This window comes from Apteryx mantelli, chromosome 4 (genome assembly GCF_036417845.1).
Source record: "Apteryx mantelli isolate bAptMan1 chromosome 4, bAptMan1.hap1, whole genome shotgun sequence".
Lineage (NCBI taxonomy): Eukaryota > Metazoa > Chordata > Aves > Apterygiformes > Apterygidae > Apteryx > Apteryx mantelli.
Genome location: NC_089981.1, coordinates 64332978 through 64359814, shown reverse-complemented (window position 1 = coordinate 64359814; position 26837 = coordinate 64332978). Strand labels below are relative to the sequence as shown.

The following is a 26837-nucleotide window of genomic DNA, read 5'->3' as shown; positions in this document are numbered from 1 at the left end:
GCGGCCAATCGGAGCGCGGGGCTGTGGCGGCGGCGGCGGCGGCGAGGGGCGTGGGGGCGGTGAGGCGCAGATCCGGGCGGGGGCGAGGCGGGACCCGGCCCCGGGGTCCGGCCCTGGTCCCGGGGGCGGCGCGGCCGGGAGCGGGCGGCGCCGACGGTGACGCCGCTCTCGCCCTCGCGGCAGGCTCCGTGCCGGTCGGGAGGATGAGCCGGTTCCTGAACGTGCTGCGCAGCTGGCTGGTGATGGTGTCCGTCATTGCCGCCGGGAACACCCTGCAGAGCTTCCGCGACCACCGCTTCCTCTCGGAGAAGCTCTACACTGGCACCCCCGGCCTCGGTAAGGCCTTCGCCGCGGGCCTGCCCGAGCCCCCGCGGCGGGAGCCGCTCTCGGGCCCGCTGTCGCGGCCCTGGGAGTCGCCGCGCAGCCCCGGTGTGCGCCGGCAGCGCGGAGCCGCCCCGCGTGGCCCCCGGGAGTGCCCGGCATCCTCTGTGGTTTTGGGCCCCCCAACCTCATATGTGACCCCGTGGGGGGCGAGTACAACTCTGCCAACAAGCCTCCCAGGCTGCCGCCCTTCTGCCGCTCTAGGCGGCAGAGAGCACAACACAAACAACGACGTGACCCTGGGGATGGATTTCTGCGTGCAGCCAGACGCGGCCCTCTCCTGTCCTTTACGCACGTAGCTTTGTGTCTCGGCACAGCTACAGGAATGCTCGTGCCAAAGCCTTTTACCCACCTGGAATGCCTTGCCGTTCCCTAGTGCACACTGTCCTCGGGGCTGCCCTTGCCTTCCCTCCTTCTCCATTTGCTGACCTAGGGATGGGGTGGGTCAGCAAGCAGGAGCATTCTTGGTCCTCACTTTCTCCCCACTTCTTTTCACAGTGAATGGGCTCCAGGCTCGGACCTTTGGCATCTGGACCCTGCTGTCCTCAGTGATTCGCTGTCTCTGTGCTATTGACATCCGCAATAAGACGTACGTAAAGGAGCATGCGAGTAATCCTTCATTTTGCCTGCTAGTCACAACCTGGACAGTTAGCTTAGAGGGCAGCTCAGATGAGGTATGGAATCAAAAGCTGTTCCTGAACTTTCTTTAGGATTGAAAGTGTTCCTCTGAAAAACACTTAATCAGCAGTGGAAGATTTGTGTATTTACTGCTGCTCCCTTGAGGAAGAGCCTGCTCATTTGAGCTCTTTTTCTTAGCTCTGGCAGAAATTAATAGATCTGAAAACTTTCTGTGTCACAGACTTTTGATCTCCAATTTGGAAACCATCTCCTGGTGGTATTACTGCTATGTTGATGTGAAGCATTTGGCAACACTGTGATCAGACTGCTACTTGGTACCTCTTTTGCTGTGACAGTTCAGTTAAAGACTATGCAGCAGGTTGAGAGGCCCCTTGCAGTGGGTGTTAAGAGCACATGGAAGAAGGCAGTGGGTTGTCTGGGGATGAGGATAGTGTATCTCTGGTGTGAGGTGTCCCCTGTTCCCGTGCCAGATAGATTGGGAGGCAGGCTGTTTCTCTTTGTTGCAACAGTAGTATTCCTGAAAGGGATTTCCAAGCAGGGTGACTGCATTTGGGTCTGTGGTAGGCAAAGCCTGTGTTAGAGGTTGCTAGAACCTGCTGTTAAATACTTCCAGCAGTTTTCTGTGACTGTAATCCCATCTGTTGGGAGCCATACTGGCTTGATAAGCATTATCCTTCTCTCCCTGCCCTCACAGGCTCATATCCAGAAGTCCTCAGGAGAGAGTCGCCCACACAGCAAAAGTTATTATGCCCCTGGCAGCATGTTCTTGGATTGACTAGGTTTGTCTGTGGTAAGGAGGTACAAGGACTCAAGTTATTTGGTGTGTCTGTGGCTCAGAGGATGGAGGCAGTGCCAATTACCATAAAGCCTATTGTTTCTTAAAAGGATTTTGTATCTTGGAGCTCTTGGACCTGCTCTCTTTTTACAGCTCTGGCCCCTAGAGGGTAGCAGGGCTCAGGCAGGAAGAACTCCTGGGTGCTGCAGCCTGGAGACAGCCAAGTCCTGCCCAGTTATAGGGCGCTATTCCTTAGCCCTCCAGTTCTCACCCTCCTTCTGTGTGCGCACATGCTTCTCACTTCACATGTGCCCTACCCTTGCTTTGCCCTCTTTATTTACATTCAAACCAGAGAATGGCTGTGACTTTTAATGCACCACTGAACATGCAGCCCCCGTTCTGCTCTCAGCTGTTGTCCGGGGAACTTTTAGACCTCACTAGGCCAGAAGACAAGTTCCATTTTCCCTCACAGCAGTTTCGCTCTTTGATAGGAGTGTCTGCATAATTCCAGGGAGCTGGATGTCACCCTGGGCACCTGTGTAAGGGAATGTTTGAAAAGCATTAAGAAGTTTCCTCCCTCTTCAGAGCCTCTTAACACTTAAGTGCATGAAACCCTTTTGGCCTAGTGCTGTGCCTCAGCTGCATTGGTCTCCCCACCCTTACCAACCTGTGGCATGTCTTATCTACCTCATGCCTTCAGGACTCTGGTATCCACTTAGATTACCTGAAGAAGTGCCCATCTCCTTTGAAGAATTGCTAGTAAAATGCCATGTTTTGGGGGGGGTGATCTGGATCACACATAAAAGTACATCATAGCCACCCCTAAAAACGGATGCTGGACTCAAGAAATCATGCTGGACTTTTCTGGTAATGCAGAGTGAGTAGCAGCTTCATTAGGTGGACTTTTCTGACTGCCCTCTTTGCTGCCACAGTGAGGACAGATGGGGCAGAAGTCAGATTCCCTTCTTTTCCACTCTGCTATGCTTGTGCCTGTACTGTGGGCTGCATGATAACATGTTTCTTTCTGTTCCCCAACAGCCTCTATTACATCACACTCTTCACCTTCTTTATGGCCCTTGTTCACTTCCTCTCTGAAGTCTTTATTTACCACACTGCAGCCTTGACAATTGGAGTCATGGCACCCCTCATGGTAGCAAGTAAGTAGAGCTCTGCATTCCCCCCAAAACTTGTCATGAAGTCATGAGCTAAGGGCTGGGGAGATGATAGTGGGAGGGGAGAGGTGGGAATGTCTCATCTCCTTTCCAGCATTTTTTACATAACTCATTCTGCATATCTCTCTCAGGTTTCTCTATCCTGGGGATGTTGATTGGGCTGCAGTACCTGGAGGTAGAAGTACTGTCACAAAAGAAGAAAAACTGAAGCTGAATGCCTGGTGTAGGTCAGTGTTGTCTCCTATCTTCACTGCCAAACTCCCACTAAAGCTCAGCTGCAGCTTCACCAGGGCTCCTGTCCTACTGGCAGATCACTGTTGGACTCTGTCAGTCATTCATTACCGTGTGTTTTTTTCTTGTCCAGGCAACATTTGAACTGACTGATGTCAAATGTCAAGTCCTAAAGGAGTCTGTCAGAGCTTGCTGGGGCATTTGGAGAGACTGTCTTCCCTGAGGATAACAGGGAATGTCTCAAGCATGCCCCCTGCAGTAAGGACTTCTCTCCTGGTGCACCTGTGGGGAGGAGGTGTAGAGTGACCCAGGATCCACTGAACATTTCTGCCAGGAAAGAGAGCATGTGCTGCCCCTGGCACTGCTGCATAACTTGCATGTGTGTGTTTCTCAGGGGCCATTTCTAATAACAGAAAACTGCAGGGCACCATGTCTGTCTCTTTGCCACACAGCAGTGGGGAGAGCATATACAAATTGGGGGGCAGTTTCTGCTTCATGTTGAAGCAAATCATCTCTCCTTACAGCAAACCCACCTTTCCCTGACTCCTTCCCACAAAGCACCAGGTCTAACTGCTCACATGACACAAGCAAGTGAAGAGAGTTGTTGTAGATCCCAATTCTCCAGCTTATTAGTGACAGCAAACTGCATGCATCTGTGAGCAAGGACTGAGCTACCTTTGCAGTTGCCTGTGACTATAGACAAGAGAAAAAAATAGGAACAGGCTGCAGCAATCTAGATGAAATAATATTCAAAGCAGATGGGCAGTGCACAGAAGGTAGGAAGACACCAGCAGGATCTGCTGGCTGGGAAACCTGTGCACGTGAGGAAGAAGGCAGAGAAAAAAAAAGGGGGGGGGGAGAAAAAGAGCACAGCAGTAGCACTGGGCAAAAAAACATTTTTCCATTCTGTAAAACACTTCAGGATTAAAAAAAACAAATGCAGCCAGTTTAAAACATGAAAAAGTGTCATGTTTCACTCATACACTTGAAATGTTTTGCTTTTATATAAAAATCTTTATTTAAAAAACATTGTAGACCCCCCCCACAGTGTTCCATCCCAAACTATCAAATATGGGACTTTAATTTTTTTAAGCGTTAAAAGTATAATTTCACAAGAAAGGTTCTGTCAAAAATGGTATGTCCAAGAGAGCTATTTTCATCTATTTTAACATTTATTTTTCAAAATTATTTGTGCACAACTGCATTATTTAAGGAGTATAAGGATACTTGATGTCTCCACCAGGGCAGCGATTATCTGTCTGATGCTGAAAAAGAAGTAGAGGGATATAAGGATCTATACCTGTGATCAGGAAATAATAGTATACAGAGGGGAAGTGTCTGCAAGACACAGACGCTGGTAAGAGGACTATTTTTCCTGTTGCCTGTTATAAAGTGGGAAGCTTCCACACTGGAGCAAATCTTCATTCCCACCTGACTCAAACACCTCACTGTGGTAGTGCAAAGCAATGCAATCCTGGCTGGCTATCTCAATATAGGACTTCACAAAAGATTTTATGTTGTGTTAAAACATGCAAAAGGTACTTTATCATTAGTGGTCCTTAGCCCAGGGAGCCTGTGGTTTTGACTCTCAAAACTCTGTGGTTTTGTTGCTAGTGAGATGCACTGGGCAGGGTCAGGCTGTAGATTCAACATAAGCCTTGGAGCTAGACCTTGCCTCTAGGCAGAATGAGAGCTGGAGTCCACTCAGGATGCATACTGGTGTCTCTCAATTACTCCTAATAGATAGGAACATCAGGGCAACCTAAATGAATTCTAAATAAAGGTTTATCCACAGACAAAGTGTTGCAGTGGGGATGGCCACATACAGAAACTGGAGCTGGCAGCAGCAGATGCACTGCTTTGCACTGGCTGGAGATGTGTTGAGGCTCTACCATCACCTCTGCAACATGGAGAGCATCACAAGTGCTGAGGCAGAGCAATCCATCTTCTTCACAGACAGATCACAACTCTTCCAGGGTTGCTCACAAATTAAGCATGGTCCAGCTTCTACATTTAATGTCAGCTTCTCTGTGAGAGGAAACACAGGCCAGGTGCAGGGTATCGTCTTGCCTTCGTGTGCTCAGGGCTAATCTGCAAATGCAGCCTTGCTTTTCTGAGCATGTATGCTTCTTCCAAGCATAGATGAGTTGGCGAGGGGGGGAAAGGGAGAGCAGTGGTTTTCCTCAAGTTTTGCTTTAAGCAGTAAGATCTCCAAAACAGCAAGATGCAGAGGTGCAACTGAAGAGAGCAACTCTCTTATTGTTTTGCTCTTTCCCACACTTTGCAAGGTGTTCACTGGGCTCCTGCCCTGAGGCTGCCCACTGCCATACTGTATGCATGACAGGAGAATGGCATAGGTGGCAAGGGTGGGAACAGGGAGGAGAGTGCATTTCCCAGCTCTGCCACCCCTCCCTTTCACAGCTTCGATTCTTCAAGGACTATGGGATCAGTGCAGGCTTCAGGCATCACTTTCTGCAAGTCAGACAAAGAAAAGGAATGTTATTAAGGCCCTGGATGGCCAGACCTGGGCTTCAGAGAGACCAGCTGGCCAGAGGCTGGCTCATTCATGGTTCCTGCAAGGGTGCAGAAATCCCTGAAACAGAATCACCACCCTCAGAGAGCTCAAGCCAAGAGTGCATGTGGCTCCCTCTTCCTTCTCTAGACCATTTTAGCACCCAGCCAAGAAGCTCTGGAACAGCAGGCACAGCAAGGATCCCACTTCCCTTAAGCTACTTGCTGTAGCCTTCAAGCCTTAGTTTATACACAGAAGCGTGAGAACTGTACAGGCCCAGGTAACACTCCCACAGCCAGCTCACTGGAGACATATCACTTATGTGAGATGATCCTCCAAGTGGTAAAGCTGCAGGGGCAGTTCTCTGGGCAGGGGAAGAAACTGGGAACTCATCCTTCATGCCATGGGGAAGGACAGCATCTGTGCAAGCACCAGAAGGAACCTGCGTGATGTACACCCTCCAAATTTTCAGCAGGAGTCTCAGCACAGGAACTAACTCTTCTCTGTCCTTACCCTGGCATATCTAGGGACCTCCCCAACACCCAAACAAGTTGCTGGTACAGCTCACCTTCAAGTCTTCCCCTCCCCCTATTCAGGGCTGACACCCTCTGTCCCCTACTCTTCCCTGTCCCCGGTCAGGGCTTATAGCTGGGATAATTCCACACCCAGGATGGTATAGACAAGGCCTTCAAGGTTCAGTACTTATATACCCAAAAAGCCATAAGAAATGAAAGGCAAACAGACAAGAGGCTTTTTCTGCATAAATCCTGCAAAAGAATTAGCCTAATTACCAGAACCCTTCTACCTCCTACAACTTCCTCCCTTAAGGTGGAGGGAGTTGCAGAGTCATTTCCCAGAAGAAAAGCAACGACCCAGCTTGCTGCCCAGTTAGCACAATGCCACCCTGACCCTGGGGCAGAATTAAACACAGCTAGAGCAGAGCAATCCCAGTTCTGCCTTTGTGAGTACAGCTGGGTCATCTCCTTTGCGGAGTCTTTCAGGGTGGTCTATGATTAGACCTGACACTCCACCTTCCCCAGGGGATTTCAGATGCCTCTCTCCAAGTGCTAACTCTTCAGGTAGAGTGAGACACCCCAGTTGACACTGATTCAAAAGACAACATGCAGTCTCTTAAGGGTAAATGTGGAGTCTCCCACAGCCTAAGCTCTGTGTTAACTCACTGTGGGGCAAAACTGACATCTGAGGCAGGAGTCAGAAGTGCATGGGAAAGAGATTCACACCCCCAAAGCAGTTCAAGAGAAGTCCAGGCAGCATGGAAGCAAGAGATACAAAACAGTTTCACTTTGAGTAGCTTCTTACACAAACTGCAGCTGAAAAGGTTTTACAGAGGTCAGCAGCAATATCCCAAAGCAGAAGAGTGAGATCAGGAGAGCTTCAGAGAGATGCCTGAAGGCATAAGCCAGGAAGTGCAAAGAGAAAGCTCCTATCAGCACTGGGAAGGGGGTAAAAAGGAGGGTGGCATGAAGTGGCACTAGAGGTAGGGGGTAACAGAAAAGCTTCATTTAGGCTCTGGAAACTCCACTAGAATGCATCCCCAAAGCATGCTGGCAATTCTGAACAGGCTCGCCAAGCCTCTGGAGTCTCAACCCCACTTACCTGTCCTCAGCTCTGGAGCTACAGGAACCCAGGTTTGCAAGATCAGCGAGCCCACAGGGCTTCACCATCTTGGGAAAGGAAGGGTGCACTCACAGGTGGGGGTCAGGAACAGGGCATGGAGATGGCCTGCCTGTGGGCTTGGGATAGGAGGAAGAGAAGGCTGCTTACCCCACAGTAAACACAAAAAGGTAGCAGGGAGGTCTTGGGAAGCAGGAGATGGAGCCCACAAAGCAAAACTGAAACAGTTCTTTCATTGGCTACTGCTAGATCTACTAGAGCTGGAGCATGCTACAGCTTGCAAAAGACTCCAGTAAGCTAGAGAGGTTGCGTAATTGCCATAATGCCCTAGCCAGCCTCCGAGTCACACTGTCCTTGGAATGAAAAGGCCACATGGTTTGGGGTATTCCACTGAGATCCATCAGATACACCTTTGCATCCAGACAAGCAGAAAAACATCAAAAAATGGAACTTAGCCCTGATTCTGGGTCATAACTTCTCCAGGACATGGTTTGAGGACACAGCAGAACCGCAGACCTGCTTTAAACAAATCCCTCACCATGGCTGTACTTCTAGAGCAGACTGACCATCCAAACTCATCTGCACTCATTAGTGCTCAGCACTGCTGGTACAGTAACACTCCAAGCAAAAGGTTTTAATTTTATTACAATGCAAAAACAAGGACAAAGTCTGAAGCCATTTCACTCCCTACTCTCTGCTATCAAGCATAGTCTCTTGACACCAAAAAATGTTAAATTTACCTTCCACTATACAAAAGTGGTATAAAGAAGTGCCCTGAACACACATTAATCAAGTTAGCAAGTTTCAAAGAGGCCTAAACAAAGCCCAGCTTGACCAAAAAGAGTCCTGCCATCTTGGAATTCTGCACATGCAAACACTACAGGATACTTTTTGTTTGTTAGAAAATCCATGCAAGCTTAAGAAATATTTGTCTGGAAATAGTTTTAAGATTTTTCATGAAAAATTCACTCCTGAGTCAAAGCAAAGCATGGAAAACTTCATCAGTAAAGATGCTTATTTCAAAATGCAAACAAACAATAAAGGAAGGTTTGCATGGATGCTGGAAACCAGGAGCAGATGAGTACAGGTTGTACACAGCATATACAAGCATATAACACATAACTTGAATCAACTGACACTGCTATAAAACCTTAAGGCAGAGTGCTGGATGGTTTCAGATGCACTTACAACAAAGGCAACAAAGACTTAGTATCATGTAAAAAGGGCATTTGATCTAAGTGTCCTGAGGTACAGAAAGCTAACCTGGCTGATGATCTGTGAACTGATTGTTGGAACAATTACAACTTTATTAGAGGACAAGGTGTTCATAGTGCCATTAGGCTAATTTAGCTCCTGTACAAGTTTAATTGCAACATAACTTTAACAGAGAAGGGCACCGATAGAAGATAAACTGCCTGTGGACACAAGGCAGGTCCTGTGGGAAAAATGGAAAATATCCTGCAGTATGAACACAGTCACCAAGAGCTCTGAAAGGTGGCCGCTTAGAGGCTGCTGTTGTTGGACAGAGTCAAGGCTGGTAAATGCTGACTTTGGCACTGAGGTTATGGCTTTGTACATTCCTCTTCTCCCTAGAGAGCCATCAGCTCAACCTGATGCTAGTCTTTCCATTTCATCACCAGAAGCCACTATTAGGTGAAAATGGAAGAACTTCCCCTGTGAGAATCAGTAAGTGTGTTTTTCCCCCTGTGGGTTCCTTAAGACACTGGGAAACCAGGCTGTTCCACAGTCTTACTCTGCCCCCAAGCCATTCAATAGCTGAACAGAGAGTTAAAGATTTTGACAATTTCCTACCAGATCATTTCCATTTCTGGACCAGAAGGAAGCATGCCTTGCTAAGCCAGTACTCTGGATGATGGTCCCCCAGAGAGAACAATTAGCCAGCTGCCTAACTCTGCCATGGGTCTCCACTGGGTCAATTCACCATCATCAACAGGGCTATGCAGTCAAAGGCGCAGCATTTCAGTAGGAAGGATGAGGCCTGCACACCTCTACAACTCCGCGTTCTCCAGAAGATCATACCCAACTGAGTGTCAGTCTTCTTGCAGCAGGCACAGAGCAGCATACCCAACCCTCACAATGTCTATTTTGCAGCTGAGATGTCAATGATAACACTGGCAGTTGTACCAAGCTAGGTCCTATACCACTCACAGTGAAGGCAGTGACATAAGCTTCAGCCACCAAACAAGTCCCAGTATATCCCACCAGGTTTGCCCAGTTTGTGCAGCTACAGCTTCTGGTACCCAGACAACCCAGCACACCTACCCCTGCTAAAACTGCCACAGACTGTGGTATGGAGAAAACTTCAGGAGTGTTCAGTCTAGAGTCACATCTTTCCCTGCTCACCTAACTGCTCCACATGTACCAAAGCATGGCAGCTTCCCACCCCTGGTAGCACACACTCCAATCTCAATTAAGGCTGTTTTCTGCAGTAGACCCTCTCTGCCTTTGCCTGTTAGTCTTGTTTGCTGTGACCCCTAAGTGATGCACATGTTTGATGAACACCATGAAAAGCAGAGGGCAGTATGGTTAACTTGACAGAGCAGCCAGCCAGGGCAAAGGGCAGTGAGCAGCAAAGTGTTGCACCTTAAGAAACATCTGAGAAATAACCAGGAGCCACTGAGAATTACAGGTCAGCAAGTACAGAGTTTTATAGTTTTCAGGCATCCTTATACCAAAAGGCACCAACCCAATGACTCTGGTGTTGCTAGAGGTTTTTAAACTTCCTTCATGTAATAGGCATGCACCATAACTGTCAAAGCCAGCTCTTCTACAGAGCTCCAGGCATCACCTCCGGCCAAGAGTCTGGACTGTAAAAGTAACATCAGTGAATGCCTGCACTTCATCTCCCCAACAACTTACTGACAGTCCAGTTCTCCATCTGCTGCCCATCCATTAGGCTTGCATCAGATAGGGGCATCTTCAGTGTTCTTAAGAGCTGTCTCACCTTTCCTTTCCCCATCTCAGACCTGTACCTCAGAAGGCCAGAGAAACTTCCAGAACTCTGTAGCCATTGCTGTTGCCCCAGAAGTGCCATTGGCTTGGTGCCTGGGCCATCCGTGAGGGTTCAGACAAGCAGATTAGTGTGGTTCTCCTACCTTTGTGTATGAGCTAGTGAGCAGGAATGGAAATTGATGGGTTAGGGTTACAAGCTACTGTCCATAATCCATGATCTGACTGCTGCCTTGGAGTCCTCTGCAACAACAGCCAAAAGTCACAATCCCCAAGAAGATGGAGGCAAGCAGGGAGGGAAATGGAGAAGGGAAAAAAATAAAAAAGAACAGGCAAAGGAGATACCAGTAAAATCACCCAAGCACATGTAGGGCAGCCTGCCATTTAGCAAAGCTCCAGAACATGACTCTGTCAGAGCTCTCCACAAAGGCAGCACACAATGCCTAAGCCCAGCTGGCTGCTCCCCTGATTGAGGCAGAACACCAGATTCAGCCTAACTTCAGTCGGTTGAGGACAGGGGTTTGTTTATTAACCTTGAGAAATCAATCAGGTGAGCTCTGCAATTTGGAGGCCACATTTGGGGTGGGAGAGGGATCCAGCATGGAATCCACAGAGCACAGCACCCAGAGGGGGAGCTGCCAGTGGAGTTTCTGCCTGCCTGAGACCCTTTACCTCACACATGTCCCTCTGGTTCTTACCACAGTCAATTCTGGAGGACTTCAGAATTACAGAAATGGTATCTGTACATACCTTGCTCTGGTCTCAATGCCCTCTCCTGCATCCAGAAGCAAGCCCTTACAATTGTATTTTAGACTGATAAAAAAAATGGTTTAAGCACAAGCCTCCAAATCATCTGATGAGGGAAGTGTCTGACAAAGGGAAGGGACCTCACTACTACTTGGCATCATGTTTGCTGCCAAATGACCTTGATATTTCCTCCTCCTTCCACAAATGTGTTCTGAATAACTTGCAGTGCCACCAGCACCTCATTACAGCCCTGCTGCCTCAGATTTTGCAGACAATGGCTTGGCCTTACAATTCATCTTCTGCCTTTGGCTTCATCACTGTTAATCTAGGGATACAGGCATATTATCACAACAGACTGTTCTTTACCGCACCTTATCTTAGCTAACTTTGTTCTAGCTAACCCTGTCTACACCAGTGTTCTGGGAGTATAAAAATTAAATACAGAAACAGGGATTCTTAATTACAATGGTGGGGTTGCCCAGCTAGCTAAACTGAACAGCTTTTTTCTTCCCATCTGGTCTAGAATTACATGTGCAAGAACTCCCAGGGCAGCATCAGTTCCCCCTACTTATCCTACTCTGTGCATTTGTACCGAGACAGTTCTGTAAAAATATATAAAAACAAAAAAAATATGTATTTTGTAATTGAAAATCCACCTTCCTGAGCAGCCGGTCAGAGTAGGCTGCTTCTTGGACCCTCTGGTCTCTCTCCAGATCGGAGCGGTTAGATTATCTGGAGGAAGGCAGCACTGTCTTCTGAAAAGAGCTGACTCAAGCCAGCATGCAACTCAGCATATGCACTTTGCTAGTCATGGTCACTGATGACTTCATGAACGTTGAGTGGACATCCTGGAAAAGGAGCCCAGAGCAGTGAGAAAAAGAGGCCAAAGCAAGCACCAGTTCCTTCCCTTTTTGTATAGGGGGAGCTTCTGAGATTATCCACTGTAGTTAGTTCACTGGAGGCCCTCTCCCACATGCAAAACAGCTGCGCTTACTGCATGGTGCGCCCCAGACTCTGGTATTCAAACATGAACTTGCAGCCTTGTCTACAGCACTGCGCAAAGGGTGGGGAGGCAGGCTTCCCAAGCACTGATTTGGGCTTTGTCACCTAGTTTCCTCCAGTCTTAGAGACTGAACCCCACTTTGTAGCTGAGGACAAGTAGTAGAGGAACAATCTGCCTCCATAGGGGGCTGGAAGAATGATCACCCAGCTCAAAACAAAGGCAAAGCATTTGAGGGCTCAATGGTTATGAGGGAAAAGAAGTGAGCACAGCACTAACCCATACCTCTCTCTATAGCCAGTAAGAACACATGCAAAGCCCCACAGACTCCCCGAGGGCCAAAACCTCAAAGATTAGCCTTAGGCACATTCAGTGTGACATTAACCATGAGAAACCACAAGCCCCCAATAGCTAGTGGAGCTGGGATTACAGCCACCTGTCTGAAAATGTGAACAAGGAGCTTCCCCACAGGCAAAAAGTGGGATGAGAAGTGGTGAGATAAGATAATAGAATCACAACTACAGTTGCAACTCAGAAAGACCATCCCTATTCTTAGAAAGGAGAGGGGTTGGGTGCTGCCCTGAGCTAACAGCAGGAGCAGAGAAGGGATCAAAGCAGATTTACTCACTGTCTGTTCACTTTCCAAATTGGCCTGCTGTCTTCGGAGATCAGCCTTAATGAATGCTGAGAGACAGAGGGAGGAAAAGAGATGTGAAGGCAATTAAGTCACTGTTCAGAGCCCAAATCAGTTTCCCCAGGACCCAAAAGGGAAGCAAAGGCCCCAGAGGAGACAAGGAACACATTAGGGTCAGCAGGGGAAGCCACTCTCCTGACTGAGGAGAGCACTATCTCAGCAGGTGGTAGACTCATCTTTGAGACCCCAGGCAGCATCTGGGCAGGGAGCCTTGGATCTCTTCTTTTTAACACAGAGCAGCTGCTTAAAGAAGCACAGCAGCATTGCTATGGGTTCTGCTATTTCCTGCAGGCACCACTATACACAGGAGCCCTTCAGTCCACATGCCCAAGCAGAAGAGTCACAGTAGAGAAATGCTGGGAAGTCTGATTACCTGTCATGATGGTCCCCAGGAACAGGAAGGAACAAAGAAAGAGGTTTCCTGCCTTTGTCCCAAAGTGATCCATTATCTGTCCTTGGCTGATGGTGAAAGCAATACCAAAGATCTACAAAACAACGAAAGCAGGGTCAAGCTGTATTGCTATTATAAAGCAGCCTGAACAATTTCCCAGCTCTACCAAAGTATCAGAACGTATGGGTCAGCCAAGCTGTTGGTCTAGCTAGGCTAAAGCTTGGTTACAAACACTTCCCTGCGCCTCCTTGAAGCTGACGAGAAGACAGGTGAGCCTGAAAACTGAAATCTCATCTCTCACTGGAGGAGAGGCAGGTCCTAGGTTGTTAGGAGCAATAATGGAAAAGGCGCAGATGATCAGCATCCTGATGGATTTTTCCTAAGCAGAAACAGAATGGATGCCACTACAGGAATGCTGCTAGGCTCTTGAAAAGCCAAGTCCTAAGGTGCTTAGATCTGAAGTACACGACAATAGTCATGGACAAGAAATGGGGGTCAGAAGTGGGAACCATGACTTGATCTTTCTGCCTAACAAGAGGTTCTGAAAGGTGAGGAAAAGGAAACAGCACACCTACCTGTGCTGAGACATTAAGGAGCCCTGATGACGTTCCTTCCGATTCTGGGTATGTTAACTCTGCAGCAAACTCAAAACCCAGGGGAAGGTACCCTGTCATGAAAAACCTGTAAAGAAACAAACAGAAAAGAAGGCTCAGTAGCTGCTAGATGACTGAAGAGGCACAAGGCAGCCCACATCCTTGTTACGATGCTTCACAGACTGCACAGGATGTGTCCCCTAGCATCACTGTAGCCCACACAGCTGTCTGACTCCCTCATCATGGCACAGGTCTCCCTCCTACCCTCAAACACTTGTGCCCAGAGCCTAAGGCACAGAGCCAGGCCAGCAGGGAGCCGCCAGTTGCTATGAGAATGAGGCATTGAAGGCAGCACCTCCCACGAGTAACTGTGAAGGGCATCAATCCCCAACACAGCCAATCAGCCACCCAGACCCACATGCTTTTCATTCCTCTCCACTAGGATCTGTGGCGCCCCAGTTCCATTTGTTTCTCAAATCCTTTCATTTGATTGGCTAGAGCACTTAAGGCAACTGTAGTTGAGCAGGGCTACGCTTATGTCCCTGACTAATCAAACACATACATAAGAGATGTGGAGAACAGATCATTTTATCTTTATCCCATGCAAGAGCCATACACAGACCGCAGCCCTCCCCATTCTCTCCTGGGCCATGACCCCTGCCTCCTCCCTCATCTCCTGGCAGACAACATGCAGCACAAAGCAGACTGCACATAAACTTACCCCAGCACGCCTGCAGTCACAAAGACCACCCAGAGGTGACCCAGACTGAGAGTGAAGGTGTAGACAACCATTCCCACCAGAGACATGATATAAACCACTAGCGTTGTCTGTCTGTAAGGCAAAGCACAATCCAGGTTTTATTTAATCCGATCCTCCTATTCCTTTTGTCCACAGATCTCGGTATAGCTTGCAGCATATGGTAACAAAGAAGTTGCACAGCCCTCTCACACTCTTACCACTGACAGAGAAACTGCATTGACACAGAGCACAGAAGGGCCTGGACACAAAGCAGGGCAGCAGGAGATGCAAGAACAGACATAGGTGTTCCTATTTCCCTGCCTCTCAGGGTCATTTTGCTCCCTGGGGGGTCAGGAATGACATTGCACCTATAAAGAGGCACCTATGAGGCAGTCAGGAAGCTCAGATCCTACCATTGGCTGACTGTTCCCTGGCCATGTGCCATATATCTCTCTTGAGAGGACAGAAAGTCAAATGAAGAGATCATTAACCTTAATGACTGCTCCTCCTAGCTAGGGTTCCTGGGCACCCTCTGTATTATAACCAGTTGAACACACTTATTTATAAGCGGGGGGGCTGAAGTGGTTGAACACTCGCAAGCAGGAAAGCAAAAGGAAGAGGTGACTGCACTGTTACAGAATGGGAATGCTGGGTGAAGAGGGGAACCGTGGCAGCCCTACAATGCACGGGTCAGCTGAGAAAGGCTGCACAGCCCCTCCAAGATTTGGAAGAATCACGTACAGAGGACAGACCCTCAGTGCCATAGAGGACACCATCAGATCAGAAGAACTCTCTAAAACAGTGAGAAAACAAGGATGCTGTTTTATGGACCTGTATTTTTCAGTGCTATCCAAAACAAATTACACTGCCATTGCTTTCTGTGTTTAAGCTGCCTGCTGTACTGTAGAGGCAACCTACAATGCAGGGTGCCCTCACAGCTCAGACCCTCAAGCCATGGGGTGTTTGGTAGGATTAGTGCTACAGCCAACAGCAATTGAACCATGAGCTCTCCCCTGTGCGCAGAGGAGCAGAAGAGCCCCTGCACCCGGGAAGCACACCAGGTAGACACCAGGAACAGTCAGGGCTGTAGCTTGGCTACGCTAAGGAATTGCGGTGGACTCAGTGCTGCGAGACAAATGCAACAGCCCAGATCAGCTTTACCAGAACTGAAATGATAGCAATTGACATCCCTGACTATATAACCAGGAACTCCTTCCCACATCCAAAGAAAACACGGCCCATTCTAGGACAGAAGATAGCAAGGAGTACATATTTGGGGAAGGAAGGAAGGAAGAAAAGGTAAATCCTGTAACTGACTGAAATTCCAACAGGATCTTGAAAGCAGAACAGTTACCAGAGTTGAAAAAGATTAACTTTTTGGGGTGGGGGCTTCTAGGAACAAGTTATAAGTACATTCACAAGCTACTTGTGTACTTTTTAGCCAGTCTTACAGTCTTAATCCATTAAAGAATGTGTTTGGTATCAGTATATACAATTCTACTAAAGAAACAAAAAAATTTTACATCTGACTATTTTCACATTCAATTTTGGTTTTAGTGCAAATACTAGCTGTCAGAAATCCAACCTCAAGTTGGTAACAGGCAACCAGTATTATATTTGCAATAAAAATTTTCCAGTACACTGAATTACCACAAATAAAACTAAAATGTTCCAGCTATGGCTCTGTCCTCCATCACTGCTGACAATGATTGAAGTTAGCAGGGCTCATGCCCCTAAGTCATTTCTTATCCAAATACAAGCTTGAGAAGCTAACTTCAGACTTCAGCTTTTGATTCATGCTTATAAAGATTCAAAAGACACATTATTTAGACCTTCAATACATTAAATATTTTGCTGTGACAAGTAGTTTTGTTTTGGAACAAAGGGGTAGGCAGATCCCTTAACCTCCAATGCTATACAGCTTCTTTAATATATTTTTCCAGTACTTTTATGGATAAAAAATTCACCTGTGAAGGTAGCATAAAGGGGCTCCTTCTGCTGTAACACACTACAGAGAGCTGCTACAAGACTGGCACATAGTCTGGAAGCTACAGAAGGAGATGAGATGAAGGACTGACTGACAGGAGTTAGAGAGTAGCCTAAGAAAGTGGTGAAGGAGAGGCAGTAAAAGCCTTTCTCTGCTCAATACGGGGTTCCTTAGATATCTCCCCTGAGTTCTCATGCTTCCCATCCCCTGGCACAGAACAGCCCTGGAGGAAAAGAGCAGACTGGAGAGAAGCTCAAGGTTGGATCTCCAGCTCCCTGGGCTGCACAGACCAAGTTTGAACTGGATGCAGCTTCCACAGAAAGAAGTCTCCAAACTACACAGAAATCAGTGCTAAAATACACGCTACATAGTGCAGGCCTCCATGAAGCAGCTGTGACCCTGAAAAACTTACTCTCTGCCAGCGAGGACACTTGAAACATGTCTGGACACAGGTTTTTTGGTTTCTCTCCCATTTCCCATTAGTTTTGGTCTCAGGGCAGAGTTCTCAGGGTAGTCCCACAAAACTTTGCCCATTTCCTGGGTTTATGGTTCAAACAGTCAAGGGAGTTTGCATCTGAATCCCTTCGTCTTCACAGCTGCCTACGCTTGTGCCTTGCTCCTCATCTCCAGGGCAAAGATGATGAATGAGTTAGTGACCAGATGTGGTCAGGACTTTCTTTCACACTGAGGCTGTGTCATTAGTGAAGCTGCAAGCTCCCAGAACATGCAACCCCCCACTGAGAACTAGAGCAAAAGCTGACTGACAAGTGGGCCACTCTTGCAGGTTAAAGCAAGTGGTGCTTTCCATTGGAATTGCAGGATTAGGTGGGGAAAAAATGGAGAGTTCTACTCCACCTTGCCATGGGTACCACATCTGCTCTGCATTAGCTTGCTCGAGGAGACAGCAAACTTCCTCGCTGATCCACTTCCCTCAATCATTAGGCTCCAGTAAGACGAAACAAACTGATAGACCCTTGTGAAAGAACAAGAACTGCAAGCTTGAGCACTGCAGATAATACTCCAGCAAGAGCTCTAAAGCAGGACCCCTACCTGGGACTTGTACAGGCAGCCCTGGATGCAGCTTCTGCTGCATGAAACAGCCTCAAGCACACAGGTAGACTTCTGCTAAACCTGACTTTAGCAAGCACCTGCTCCTGTGAGAATACCATTGATGACAAAAAAAAAGGAGATTTAGCACCTAGTTGTCCAAGCAGGACCCAAAATTTTGCATACAATCAAAGGATTTGACTAAGACACAGGTAGCTACTGAGGCATGGGGAGACAAGGAATTCCGGGGGGGGGGGGGGGGGGGAGTGGAAGGGTGCTTCTCAGGGATGGCCTTTGTCACCATGCTCACTAGTCAGAGGACAGCAAGACCACTCTGCAGTCCTAGGGACACCAGAACATGGAAGAATGCCTGCTTTTGCTTGAAAACTCACTTATCATAGTCATATAAGTCTTACAGGAATAGAAAAAAAAATGGAGAAACAGATTCACAGAGGGCATTTGCACAAAATCCTGGTGCTTTAGGCAACCTGTCAGGGCTGATAACCCAACAGGGACTGATAATTATCACTACCTGGAACATGTACAGCCAGTCTCCCTGATAGGATACCCAGTGCGATAGAGTGCATGGTCGAAATTATGCATCCTGCTATATCACCTTAGGACAACGGGGGTTAAACTATCTCTGTGCTCTAGGGTCTGGGAAAGGAGCCCAGAGCACCAAGATGGAGGCAGCACTACCAGGGCACCAGCTGTCAAGTCTCTGTGGCAGAGCCAGAGGGAGATCTATGAAGGAGCTGACACACTTGTCACTTTAGTGAACCTAAGCTGCCCTGACATTCATCTGCCCCCAGTACATTCCCTACCCCTTTTAAGAGGCAGATTAAAGAGCCTGCACAAAGGACTGTGAAAAAGGGACCTTGGGGAAGAAAACCAGCCAGGGACAGCATCAGCAGGGAACAGGACTGAAATGGAGAACACAACTCTTGCTGTTCAGCCAACTCCAGAGGAAACTCTAGAGCAAGGAACATACAGGGCTAGGCCCAGTCCAGCAGCATCCCACAAGATCACTCGGGCAAGGAAAGGCAAAGGGACAGGACCAGGCTCACAGGGAAGCAGAGCTGGGAAAACACTAGAGCCAAGCAGCATCTGAAGGAAGAGGGCTTGAAGAAAAAGCAACAAATGAAGAAGGGGGAGGGTGGGAGGCCACAGCCAGGTGCCACAGCTTTAGCTGCTCACTGGGATGTTATTTGCAGCTCCAGTGCTCTCTGCTATATGAGCTGGGATGACAGATGGCCTTCACGGGCTTTACCATGAGGACAGCATGTTCCAGGCTGCACGAGACCCCAAATAAATGCCTTGTCCCCATATTCCCAGAAGGATTTCACTGTCAAAGACACTGAGGTGTCAGGTTCTAGAAAAGGGAAGAATCGGAGAGGGCTAGTTTGGTCTTCATGCCCCACATCCTTCTGCAGTCGGTTTTCTGTCACTTTCTGTATGAAGGTCACAGAAGAGGACAGCCTTGGTAAAGTGTTTATGAAAGAAGAGATACGGCAGAACACTACACAGGGACTAGCTTGGAAAAGGCTGCAACAAGAAGGCCTAAAACTCAGGCCAGGCTAGGCTGACAGCCTTCTTTTAACACAAAAGACCCAAGTGCCCCACTCTCCACTGCCCATATTTTCCCTCCCTCTCCCCAATTTTAAAACACACTTCAGGGCCATACACACATTTAAAACAGCACTTAAGATTCTTGCGTCTAGTCAATGGAGAGAGATGGGCATCTCTGAGATCTTAGAGTACAGAGACGACAGCAGAAAGCAACTGCCTGGAAGCAGCTAGGCCCTCGGCCATCTGAACACTGCCCTTAAAAGCAAAGCGTAGCCAAAGAGAAGTGCTGATTAATCCAGTTCCTAGATCCCTGATTCCAGGCTAGACTCCCCTATAAATACTAAGACACCCAAGGCAAATCAGTAGCCTCCAGGTGTCACAACCTTTCCTCTCAGGCAGGAACCCAAAGATGTACAGGGAGTCCCATTTAACTTAATGTCAAAACTGTGTGGTTTTAGAGAAGTGGCCTGCTGTCAACAAACCATCCCACCAAAGGCATCCTGAGTTCTGGGACAGCTCTCCCATCACAACATAACCCATGTATTTGTATGGGCCAAATATGTGCCTGTTAATTCCAAAAATAAGAACAGTGCAGGGGCTGCAGGGACTTGTCTGCCAAATAAAAGCAAGAATGCAAGGCCATTTGGTGCCCGAGCACAACAGATGGGGAAAGCCTGACTTAGCACAGCTTCACCCTTTCAAGGAACTGCTGATGGGACACTAAAAATCAAACACGCATATAGAGTTCTGCAATTCCTTGTGTTATTAACCTTCCCCTGCTCCCCTCAATCACAGCTGGATTCTATTCATCAGCCTGTCTCTCTCTCTTCTCTAAGCTGACTAAAAAAAGGACTTGACATCTTTCCTTCCTGATTTTCATGTGCTTATCATTACATTCCTGATACTATCTGTGTGGTGAAGGGAAGGGGGAGGGTACCTATCTAGAACATCTGGCATTCTGACAGTTTTTTAAATAGACTTTTAAATGAGACTAAATAAAGACTCTGTAGCATTCAGAGAAATTTTGCTAGTTTTACAGAAATCCACTTAGTGGGCTGCAATGGAGAAGAAATTCTTAGCAGAATTTTTCCTCATATAAGGCTGCATCTAGCCCCAAGTACCTCCTGGAGTCTGTAGGGTAAATTCTGTGGGTGGCATAACCCTACTTTCTGTACACTCAGCCAGCTCTGCCCACCTACATGGTCCCGTCAAGCAAACAGGGGTCTTGGAACAAACCCAGGACTTTTTTTCCCCCATGCTGCCAAGTTGCAAGTCCCAGCTCTGGCTAGTGAGCCACAAAGCTCTTGAGCCCTCATGCTGCAACCTAGCTTAACTCAGGGAGAGCCAGGAAGACCATCTGCCCTAGCAGCGCCAGGCAAGGCCACCTTACCACTAGCGCCAGGTCGGAAAGAGACATGTTGCATCGCACAGCTAGTGCAGTTCAGAGCAGCTGTGTTTCCATTTCTCAGAGCTGCCAAAAGAGAAATACTCACCTGCATGCAACAATCTAGAAACAGCAGCAAGCAACCTGCTGGTCTCTGTATCAGTCATCTGCTCAAGTTCCTCAGCACCTCAGGAACCCCCATCTACCATTCTGTCTTGTCAGAAAAGCCCACTTCCTCCCCATTTATGATCCCTGTACTTGACAGCTAGGGCCAGAGGTCTCTTCAGAAGCTGCAAGCCCACAGTTAATCATATTCACCTAAACTACCCACAATGAGACAACACTTCTCTGGCCCAAGCTACCAGTTAGGATAAAGATAGAGGGGCTCCCCCAGGTAAAAAGCTGCTGGAAGGAAAGGACATTGAAGCTGCCTTCACACTTCAGACGAAGCTGCCAACACATCACTTGCTCCCTGACCTGCTCAGACAGCAGGTTAGCACAGTTCTCAAAGCCAGTGGGCAGAGTGAAAAACTGTTAACACGAATCCCCCCGTAAGACAGCACAGGCACTCTCCATCCCCCAGGACACCCTACAAAGGTCTAGTGGGCAAGGTCTCAGGGAGTCTTGTCAGTGAGATCTGAGTTCCTGGGGGCTAGCAGAGCTGCAGAACACCAGGGACCCTTAGCTGTCTCCTTGCAGGCGGCAGGGTGTGCTGGCCAGATCTGCTTTGCCAATCCACAAGCAGCAAACACCACATCACCCAACCCCACACCCTTTACCTCTGCCCTAAATACACACACTCACAGAATGCCTCTGGGCACTAGATTCAATGGCGCTTTCATTAAGTAGGACAGAGATTCACAGAAGTTAGTTTGTAAGGGCAGAGAAATGGCCTAGTCTTGATTTTGCCTGTGCCAAGAACTCTCTCAGCCCTGACAAAGCAGCTGCTGGGCCATCTCTCCCCCTTCCTACACTAGCGGCTGGCGAAGACCTAGCCAGGGCCATCCCAGGACATGACAACGCACTGTTCTCATGGCCACCTTGACAAGGCAAGGTCACAACAGGAACAGTCACACCGGGAACTCTGCCTTGCTCTGTTTGCCTGGAAGAAAAGCATCAATCCACTTGGGTAGCCCAGGCAACCCCTATCACCTGCCTGCCAAGCCTGAGATCCCTCCCTGGCATCCTATGCCTTCCCTGCTCAGACAGGCTGTTCCATCTCTTCTCTACCCCCCAGGCACCTCTCCCGAGATCCCGTCTCAGCTCCCTCTCAGCAACCCCAGTCAGAACATCTAAACTCATATCAATATGATACAGCGGGAGTTTGCATACAAACACTCAAACTTTCATCCCAGGCCAATCCAAAAACCAGCAAAACAGACAGCAGAAAGAGCCAAACATACACACCTTGATGAATGAACTCCACCAGCCTGCAAACATGCCAGGAATAGGAAACACCAGAACCAGACTTTGTATAGGCCTAGCACAGGCTAACACACTGCTCCAAGTTTCAATTTAGATTATCTGGGTTTAGAAGAACCCTATTTTTTTTTCTTGCAAATCCCTCCCAGCAACTCATTCCTGGACAGCAGAGTTGCATCTGCACAGGCTTGTTCCTCACACAGTATAGAGGCAGAGCATAGTCACTGGGGGCAGAGAGGCAAGCAAGGGACTTACTTGTAGGTTTTGGTTCTATCCAACCAGATGCCGGAGATCAGGGCCCCAACCATGCCCGACAGTACAATGATGAGTCCAATCCTGCCAGCATTCACCTCCTCCCCCTGTGATAAGACACACACACACACACACAAACGCAGGAGCCAAGTCATAGCCAACAACAAGCAAAGTACAGAGAACCCAGACAGGAAGAGACACCAAAGCTGCCTCCCCCCATACATGTCTTCTCCCGATAACATGCTAACCAAAACTAGAGTTTGCAAGGACCTTTTGGGCCAAGTATGAGTCAATGCAGCACCCTATTCTGGCCTTCAAAGAAAAGTGGTTTAGCATTTCTTCCTGAGCCAGCCCAGAGGAAAGGTGAGCACTCACCAATGTGAACAGGCACTTCTGAGAGGAGATAGCATAAATCCTACAAAACTTGCTTCCTGGAATCAGGATTTATATCAGATCTACCAGGAAACACTGGGACCAATCACAAGGTAGCATGGGAGTGAGCTCATTGGTACTCAGCCCCAGCAGTAAGCACTACAGAAGCTCAGTTGCATCCCACCCTCCTGCTGCAAGAGTGCTAGTATGGGCAGTCCCCAAGTGCAGACATCCCAGCGGGAACCACTGCCAGGGACAGGGCAGAGGCAATGGCCGGGAGAATTTCTCAAAAGAAAACGCTGTCACTTCAGGTATAGAGGAGCTGCCTTTGCTCACCAGCTCTTGCATGGGGTGCTACAGAGACCAAAGAAAACCAGTGCTTTCTAGCCAGCCAGCCAGCTAACTTGTGCCAGAGCCAGCCAGAAGCGCAGTAGCATCAGATTTCTCACAGACTCTTGGCAGCTGGCTCTGGACAACAGCGAGCAGAGGGCCCTGAGGGTCAGAGGCACTTACTGGGTAGTGGTGGATCACCATGCGGTTCAGCAGAGTGGACAGGGAGTAGAAGCACCCTGTATTCAAACCTATGGAGGGGATAAAAATGCAGCACATTCAGAGCCTGCTACTTTCCTGCTGTAGTAGTAGTGAAAGGGTAGAAATGCAGCGAGATCTTTGGGAGCAGTGATCCAGAACGAGACTGCAGAGTATCAGAACAGCCAGCCAGCCTGGCTGGACAGAGGTTACTGGAAGAAATACAGACCAAGGACAGCTAGATCTCAGTACACAGGAGGAGGCAGCCTGCAGTCTCAGGATTGTTCTTACCTGAACAGCCAGAGGAAAGGCTGTGCACATTTCTAGGACTAAAAGGTTTCATAGGACCTACATGGGGTCTCAGCTCTTCCCTCACACAGCCAGATCCATCTTTAGCAATGCAGTTTTCTCCTCCACCCCAGCCAAGGAAAAGCACCTGCCCCAGCATCACACCTCTAATAAGGGCCCGGGATTCAATTAACACCAGTGCCATTGACTTGGGAGGTTTCCTCCCAAAGAAGAGCCCAACAGCACTCTCCCTCCTGACAGCCAGCAAAGAACTTCCAAGCCAAGAGACACCAGAAGGCAAGGAGGAGCAGAGCTAAAGGAGTACAGACAGCATTTCCACCAGGCACCTGGTGTGTGTGTCTGCATGGGAAAAGTCTTGTCTTTTACAGAATATCACTGAAGCCTGAAAAAAAAAAACTGTGAAAGTAATTATCTTTCTGAAAGGGAAGTTAGATTGACTGTTACAGGCCTCAGCCACCTGGTGAAGGTTTCTCAGTATCACCCAAGGTGAAAATGGAAACCGTTGGGACGATACTGGTCAAGCCCATTCAGCCACTGTTCCAGCATATGTGCAACTTTGGTTAAGTTTCTCCTCGAGGGGCACGAACAAGAAGAGTTTTGCTTATAGTAGATGAGAACATCCACGTGGGGGCTGGAGCAGCAGTACTGCAACGGCTACCCTCTCACCTTGGGTGATACTGAGAAACCTTCCCCAGGTGGATGAGGCCTATAACAGTCAGCTTAACTTTCTTCTCAGAAAGTCATTTACATTTGCAGCTGGTTTCTCTTTAAGGCTTCAGTGATCCTGGGTGGGGAGGGAGATTTCACCACCGGCAGCCCATACATCTACAGGCTCCAGAAGGAGGCATGTGTTTAAAAACTCTGGCTCAGATGCCTGAAATTCTACAGCCCAGATACATGTCAAGTTCCCACTTCCCACTTTTCCTCTTTCAACCTCAGCTAAAAGGAGGAACATCCCAGTACGTGATACAGAAGTGCAGTCTAGCAGGCAAAGCTTTGACAGAGGGAACAAAACTCTGAGCTCTGACTCCAGCTCAGAGACAAGCCTCCTCTACACCTGAAGCCCTGAGCAGTCCTGCACCTAGGCCACTCCTCCAGTGGGACAGTGGGCAGCCATTGCCTTAGACAGATCACAAAACACTGCGAGGGGGAGCAAGACTGACAGTTGGAGGGGGGATCACGCTTCCTTCACACACCATCCCTGACAACACTAAGCAGAGCTCACTTAACAGCATCACGGCAATGTGCACAGAGCAACAAATGAAGAACTTATGCAAGCGATTCCATAAGCCCATTGCCTGCGACAACAGACCCTGCCCTGAAGGCATGTGCCAGGAGGGGACAGGAGAGGCTGATAAGCTGAGTGACACACTCTGCAGAAGAATCTACGTGATCCTTTCCAAAAGCTGCCCAGCAAGGCCTGGAACTCCAGTAGGGCCAACAGCCTGAGAAGGGGGAGAACAAGCCTCAGCAGCCTTGTAGGCTTGCAAGCTTGCTCTTCCCAACAGCTCTCTATAGCAAGGCAGCCTAGAAGAGCCTAACTAGGCTTTGCCCCAACTCCATCTCTGGAGCACCCTGAAGCAGAGGTAGGAGACACTCCACAAACTGCGGTGCCAGGATATGGGAATGTGACAAATAGTACATTCACTCTACCCGCTACTGCTTCACCTCAAAGCTGGGCATAAACATAGACCAATCATCTGTGTTTCTCTGCTTCTCGTCCAGCCAAGAGAACAGCAGCTTTGTGGGGACAGCCAAACTCTGCTGTGGCAGCTGAGCCTGCTGTCAGTACACCAGCTCCACAGAGGCTCTGTGCTGCATGCTATTTCCAGGAAAAAGAAGGGCCCCTGCTCCCAAGCTGGGCAGAAAGAGATGCAGAGTTGGCAGCAGCCACCTGGCACCAGTGTCAGACAAAATATTCTAAGAATCAAGACTGTGCCAGATTTGCATTTGTGAGGGCTAGCAAAAGTTATAGGCATTTCATATGTCACAACTGCTCAGTGAAATTTCAACATGAATTATGGCCAGCTGTTTGAATGCCTGTAAAACAGGCAAGGGACATTTCCACTGAGGCTATGCCCATTTACCCACACAGATGAGAAAACCAGTACTAGTAGCTGGGAACAGGATATCCGAACATCCAGCCCCACCTGATTCATTATTTAGTTACCATGGTTTGCTTGCAGTGTGCTGCCTAAGAACATCTTTGAGACCTCCTCTGTAGTGTCTCTTCTGTTTTACAAAGGCCAGAAAGGGGAAGTTTATTGCTTAAGACTCCAGAAGGAGCCCTTATTAATGCTTGGACTAAAAGCATTTATTTCCTGCCTGCCAGACTGTTGGTATTCCTCTTCTTCACCCTCATCATCCTCCAGGACAATGGTTCCTTATGGAGATCTCACTGCCCTGCCTCCTCCTCACTGCTCCATCACCTCACCAAATGTTGCCTCCTTGGAGCCCGCTCATCACTCCCACTTTACCACTTTCACAGGCTTTACCACCTCTTCCCTGCTGCCTCTCTGTAGCAACATGTAGTTCCAGTACAGAACCCAACTCAATAAACTCAGTTTCTTAATAAATGCCCATTCTGTGTCATGCCTCAGCTTTACTGAAGCAATGCTAGAAGCCTGAGGGAAAAGGCAGTGTGAAGGTTTTCCTGAGAAACAGCTCACTAACACTAACACAGACTCAGTGCCACCAATTTTCCAGCACTGCAAGCCTTATCACAGGAAGAGAGTGGGCAACCATTGGTAATAACATTTTACCTTAGAGGTCTGCAGACCTTTTCTGACCTGGCCTCATTTGACAGTCCCCACTCTTTCTACAGCCAAGGAAGATGAACTAGCAGCAGTTTTTCCCCTCTCTGCCCCAACACTCACTCCACTAATACAAAAGCTAAGAGAAACTGCAGATATCTTTGTGTTAGCTGGGGAGGATGATTCAGTTGCACAGATGTGGCTGTAGATTTCTTGGTCAACATAGCTTCCAACTTGAGTAGGAAAAGCTGTCCCCATCTTAAAGACAGACTAGGAAAAAAAAAAAGGTTTCATTGCTTTATTCCCTGAGTATCAGCCACCATCTTTGCTGCCAGAGGATTGAAAGTCAAGCTGGAGACTGACATGAGGCTAACACAGAGAGGAACAGAATAAACACAGAGACCAGAAGGAAGAGAGGCTGAATTATCAGTTGCTGAACAGCTTTTCCAGATCCCTTTGCAACTGCCAGGAAGGAATTATCCCAGGGAGATCAGATTCTAAACATGCTCTTCATACTTAGAGCTCTCTTTTCTGCTCCAGGACTTGCTTACCCCTATGAGAACTAATGTTTTCCCCTTTCTTTACCCTGAATCATAAGCATGATCGGAGCAGATGACAAGGTCCAACTGTCTGCCTCTGACCAATTTTTTCTATCTCCACTTTCTCAAAGGGCATCAGGTGCTGGAAAAAAACCAGCAGCTGCAATGCAAAACAGCAGAGTTTAAGGGTGATCCG

At 48.3% G+C, this 26837-nt stretch overlaps 2 protein-coding genes across 5 annotated transcripts in view; one reads left to right on the top strand and one right to left on the bottom strand.

The window, feature by feature from the left end:
* Positions 1 to 71: 71 nt before the first annotated feature.
* ERG28 (ergosterol biosynthesis 28 homolog) lies at positions 72 to 26837 on the top strand. Of its 4 annotated transcripts, none has more exons than XM_067296835.1 (5): positions 72 to 336; positions 880 to 970; positions 2834 to 2952; positions 3099 to 3194; positions 26773 to 26837. In XM_067296835.1, the coding sequence occupies exons 1-4, from the start codon at positions 204 to 206 to the stop codon at positions 3173 to 3175; spliced, it is 420 nt and encodes a 139-aa protein (XP_067152936.1). In that variant the 5' UTR covers positions 72 to 203; the 3' UTR covers positions 3176 to 3194; positions 26773 to 26837. The 4 variants fall into 4 exon arrangements, with proteins under 4 accessions (XP_067152936.1, XP_067152937.1, XP_067152935.1 ...); XM_067296836.1 differs by lacking the exon at positions 26773 to 26837 and adding an exon at positions 14636 to 14691; XM_067296834.1 differs by lacking the exon at positions 26773 to 26837 and adding an exon at positions 3332 to 3358.
* FLVCR2 (FLVCR choline and putative heme transporter 2) overlaps positions 3995 to 26837 on the bottom strand; it is a 40958-nt gene continuing 18115 nt past the window's right edge. The window contains exons 5-11 of the mRNA XM_067295681.1: positions 23026 to 23093; positions 22144 to 22247; positions 14462 to 14572; positions 13723 to 13828; positions 13130 to 13241; positions 12691 to 12746; positions 3995 to 5670 (exon numbers count right to left, since the gene is read on the bottom strand). Of these exons, the coding sequence (XP_067151782.1) occupies positions 5614 to 5670; positions 12691 to 12746; positions 13130 to 13241; positions 13723 to 13828; positions 14462 to 14572; positions 22144 to 22247; positions 23026 to 23093 (614 nt within the window). The 3' untranslated portion in view covers positions 3995 to 5613. The remainder of the gene's footprint in view (positions 5671 to 12690; positions 12747 to 13129; positions 13242 to 13722; positions 13829 to 14461; positions 14573 to 22143; positions 22248 to 23025; positions 23094 to 26837) is intronic.

Coding starts and splice junctions, on each gene's coding strand:
- ERG28 (XM_067296833.1), top strand. CDS start 204: ATGAGCCGGTTCCTGAACGTGCTGCGCAGCTGGCTGGTGATGGTGTCC. Junction 337..879: donor CACTGGCACCCCCGGCCTCG/GTAAGGCCTTCG, acceptor TTCTTTTCACAG/TGAATGGGCTCCAGGCTCGG. Junction 971..3,098: donor ATTGACATCCGCAATAAGAC/GTACGTAAAGGA, acceptor TATCTCTCTCAG/GTTTCTCTATCCTGGGGATG.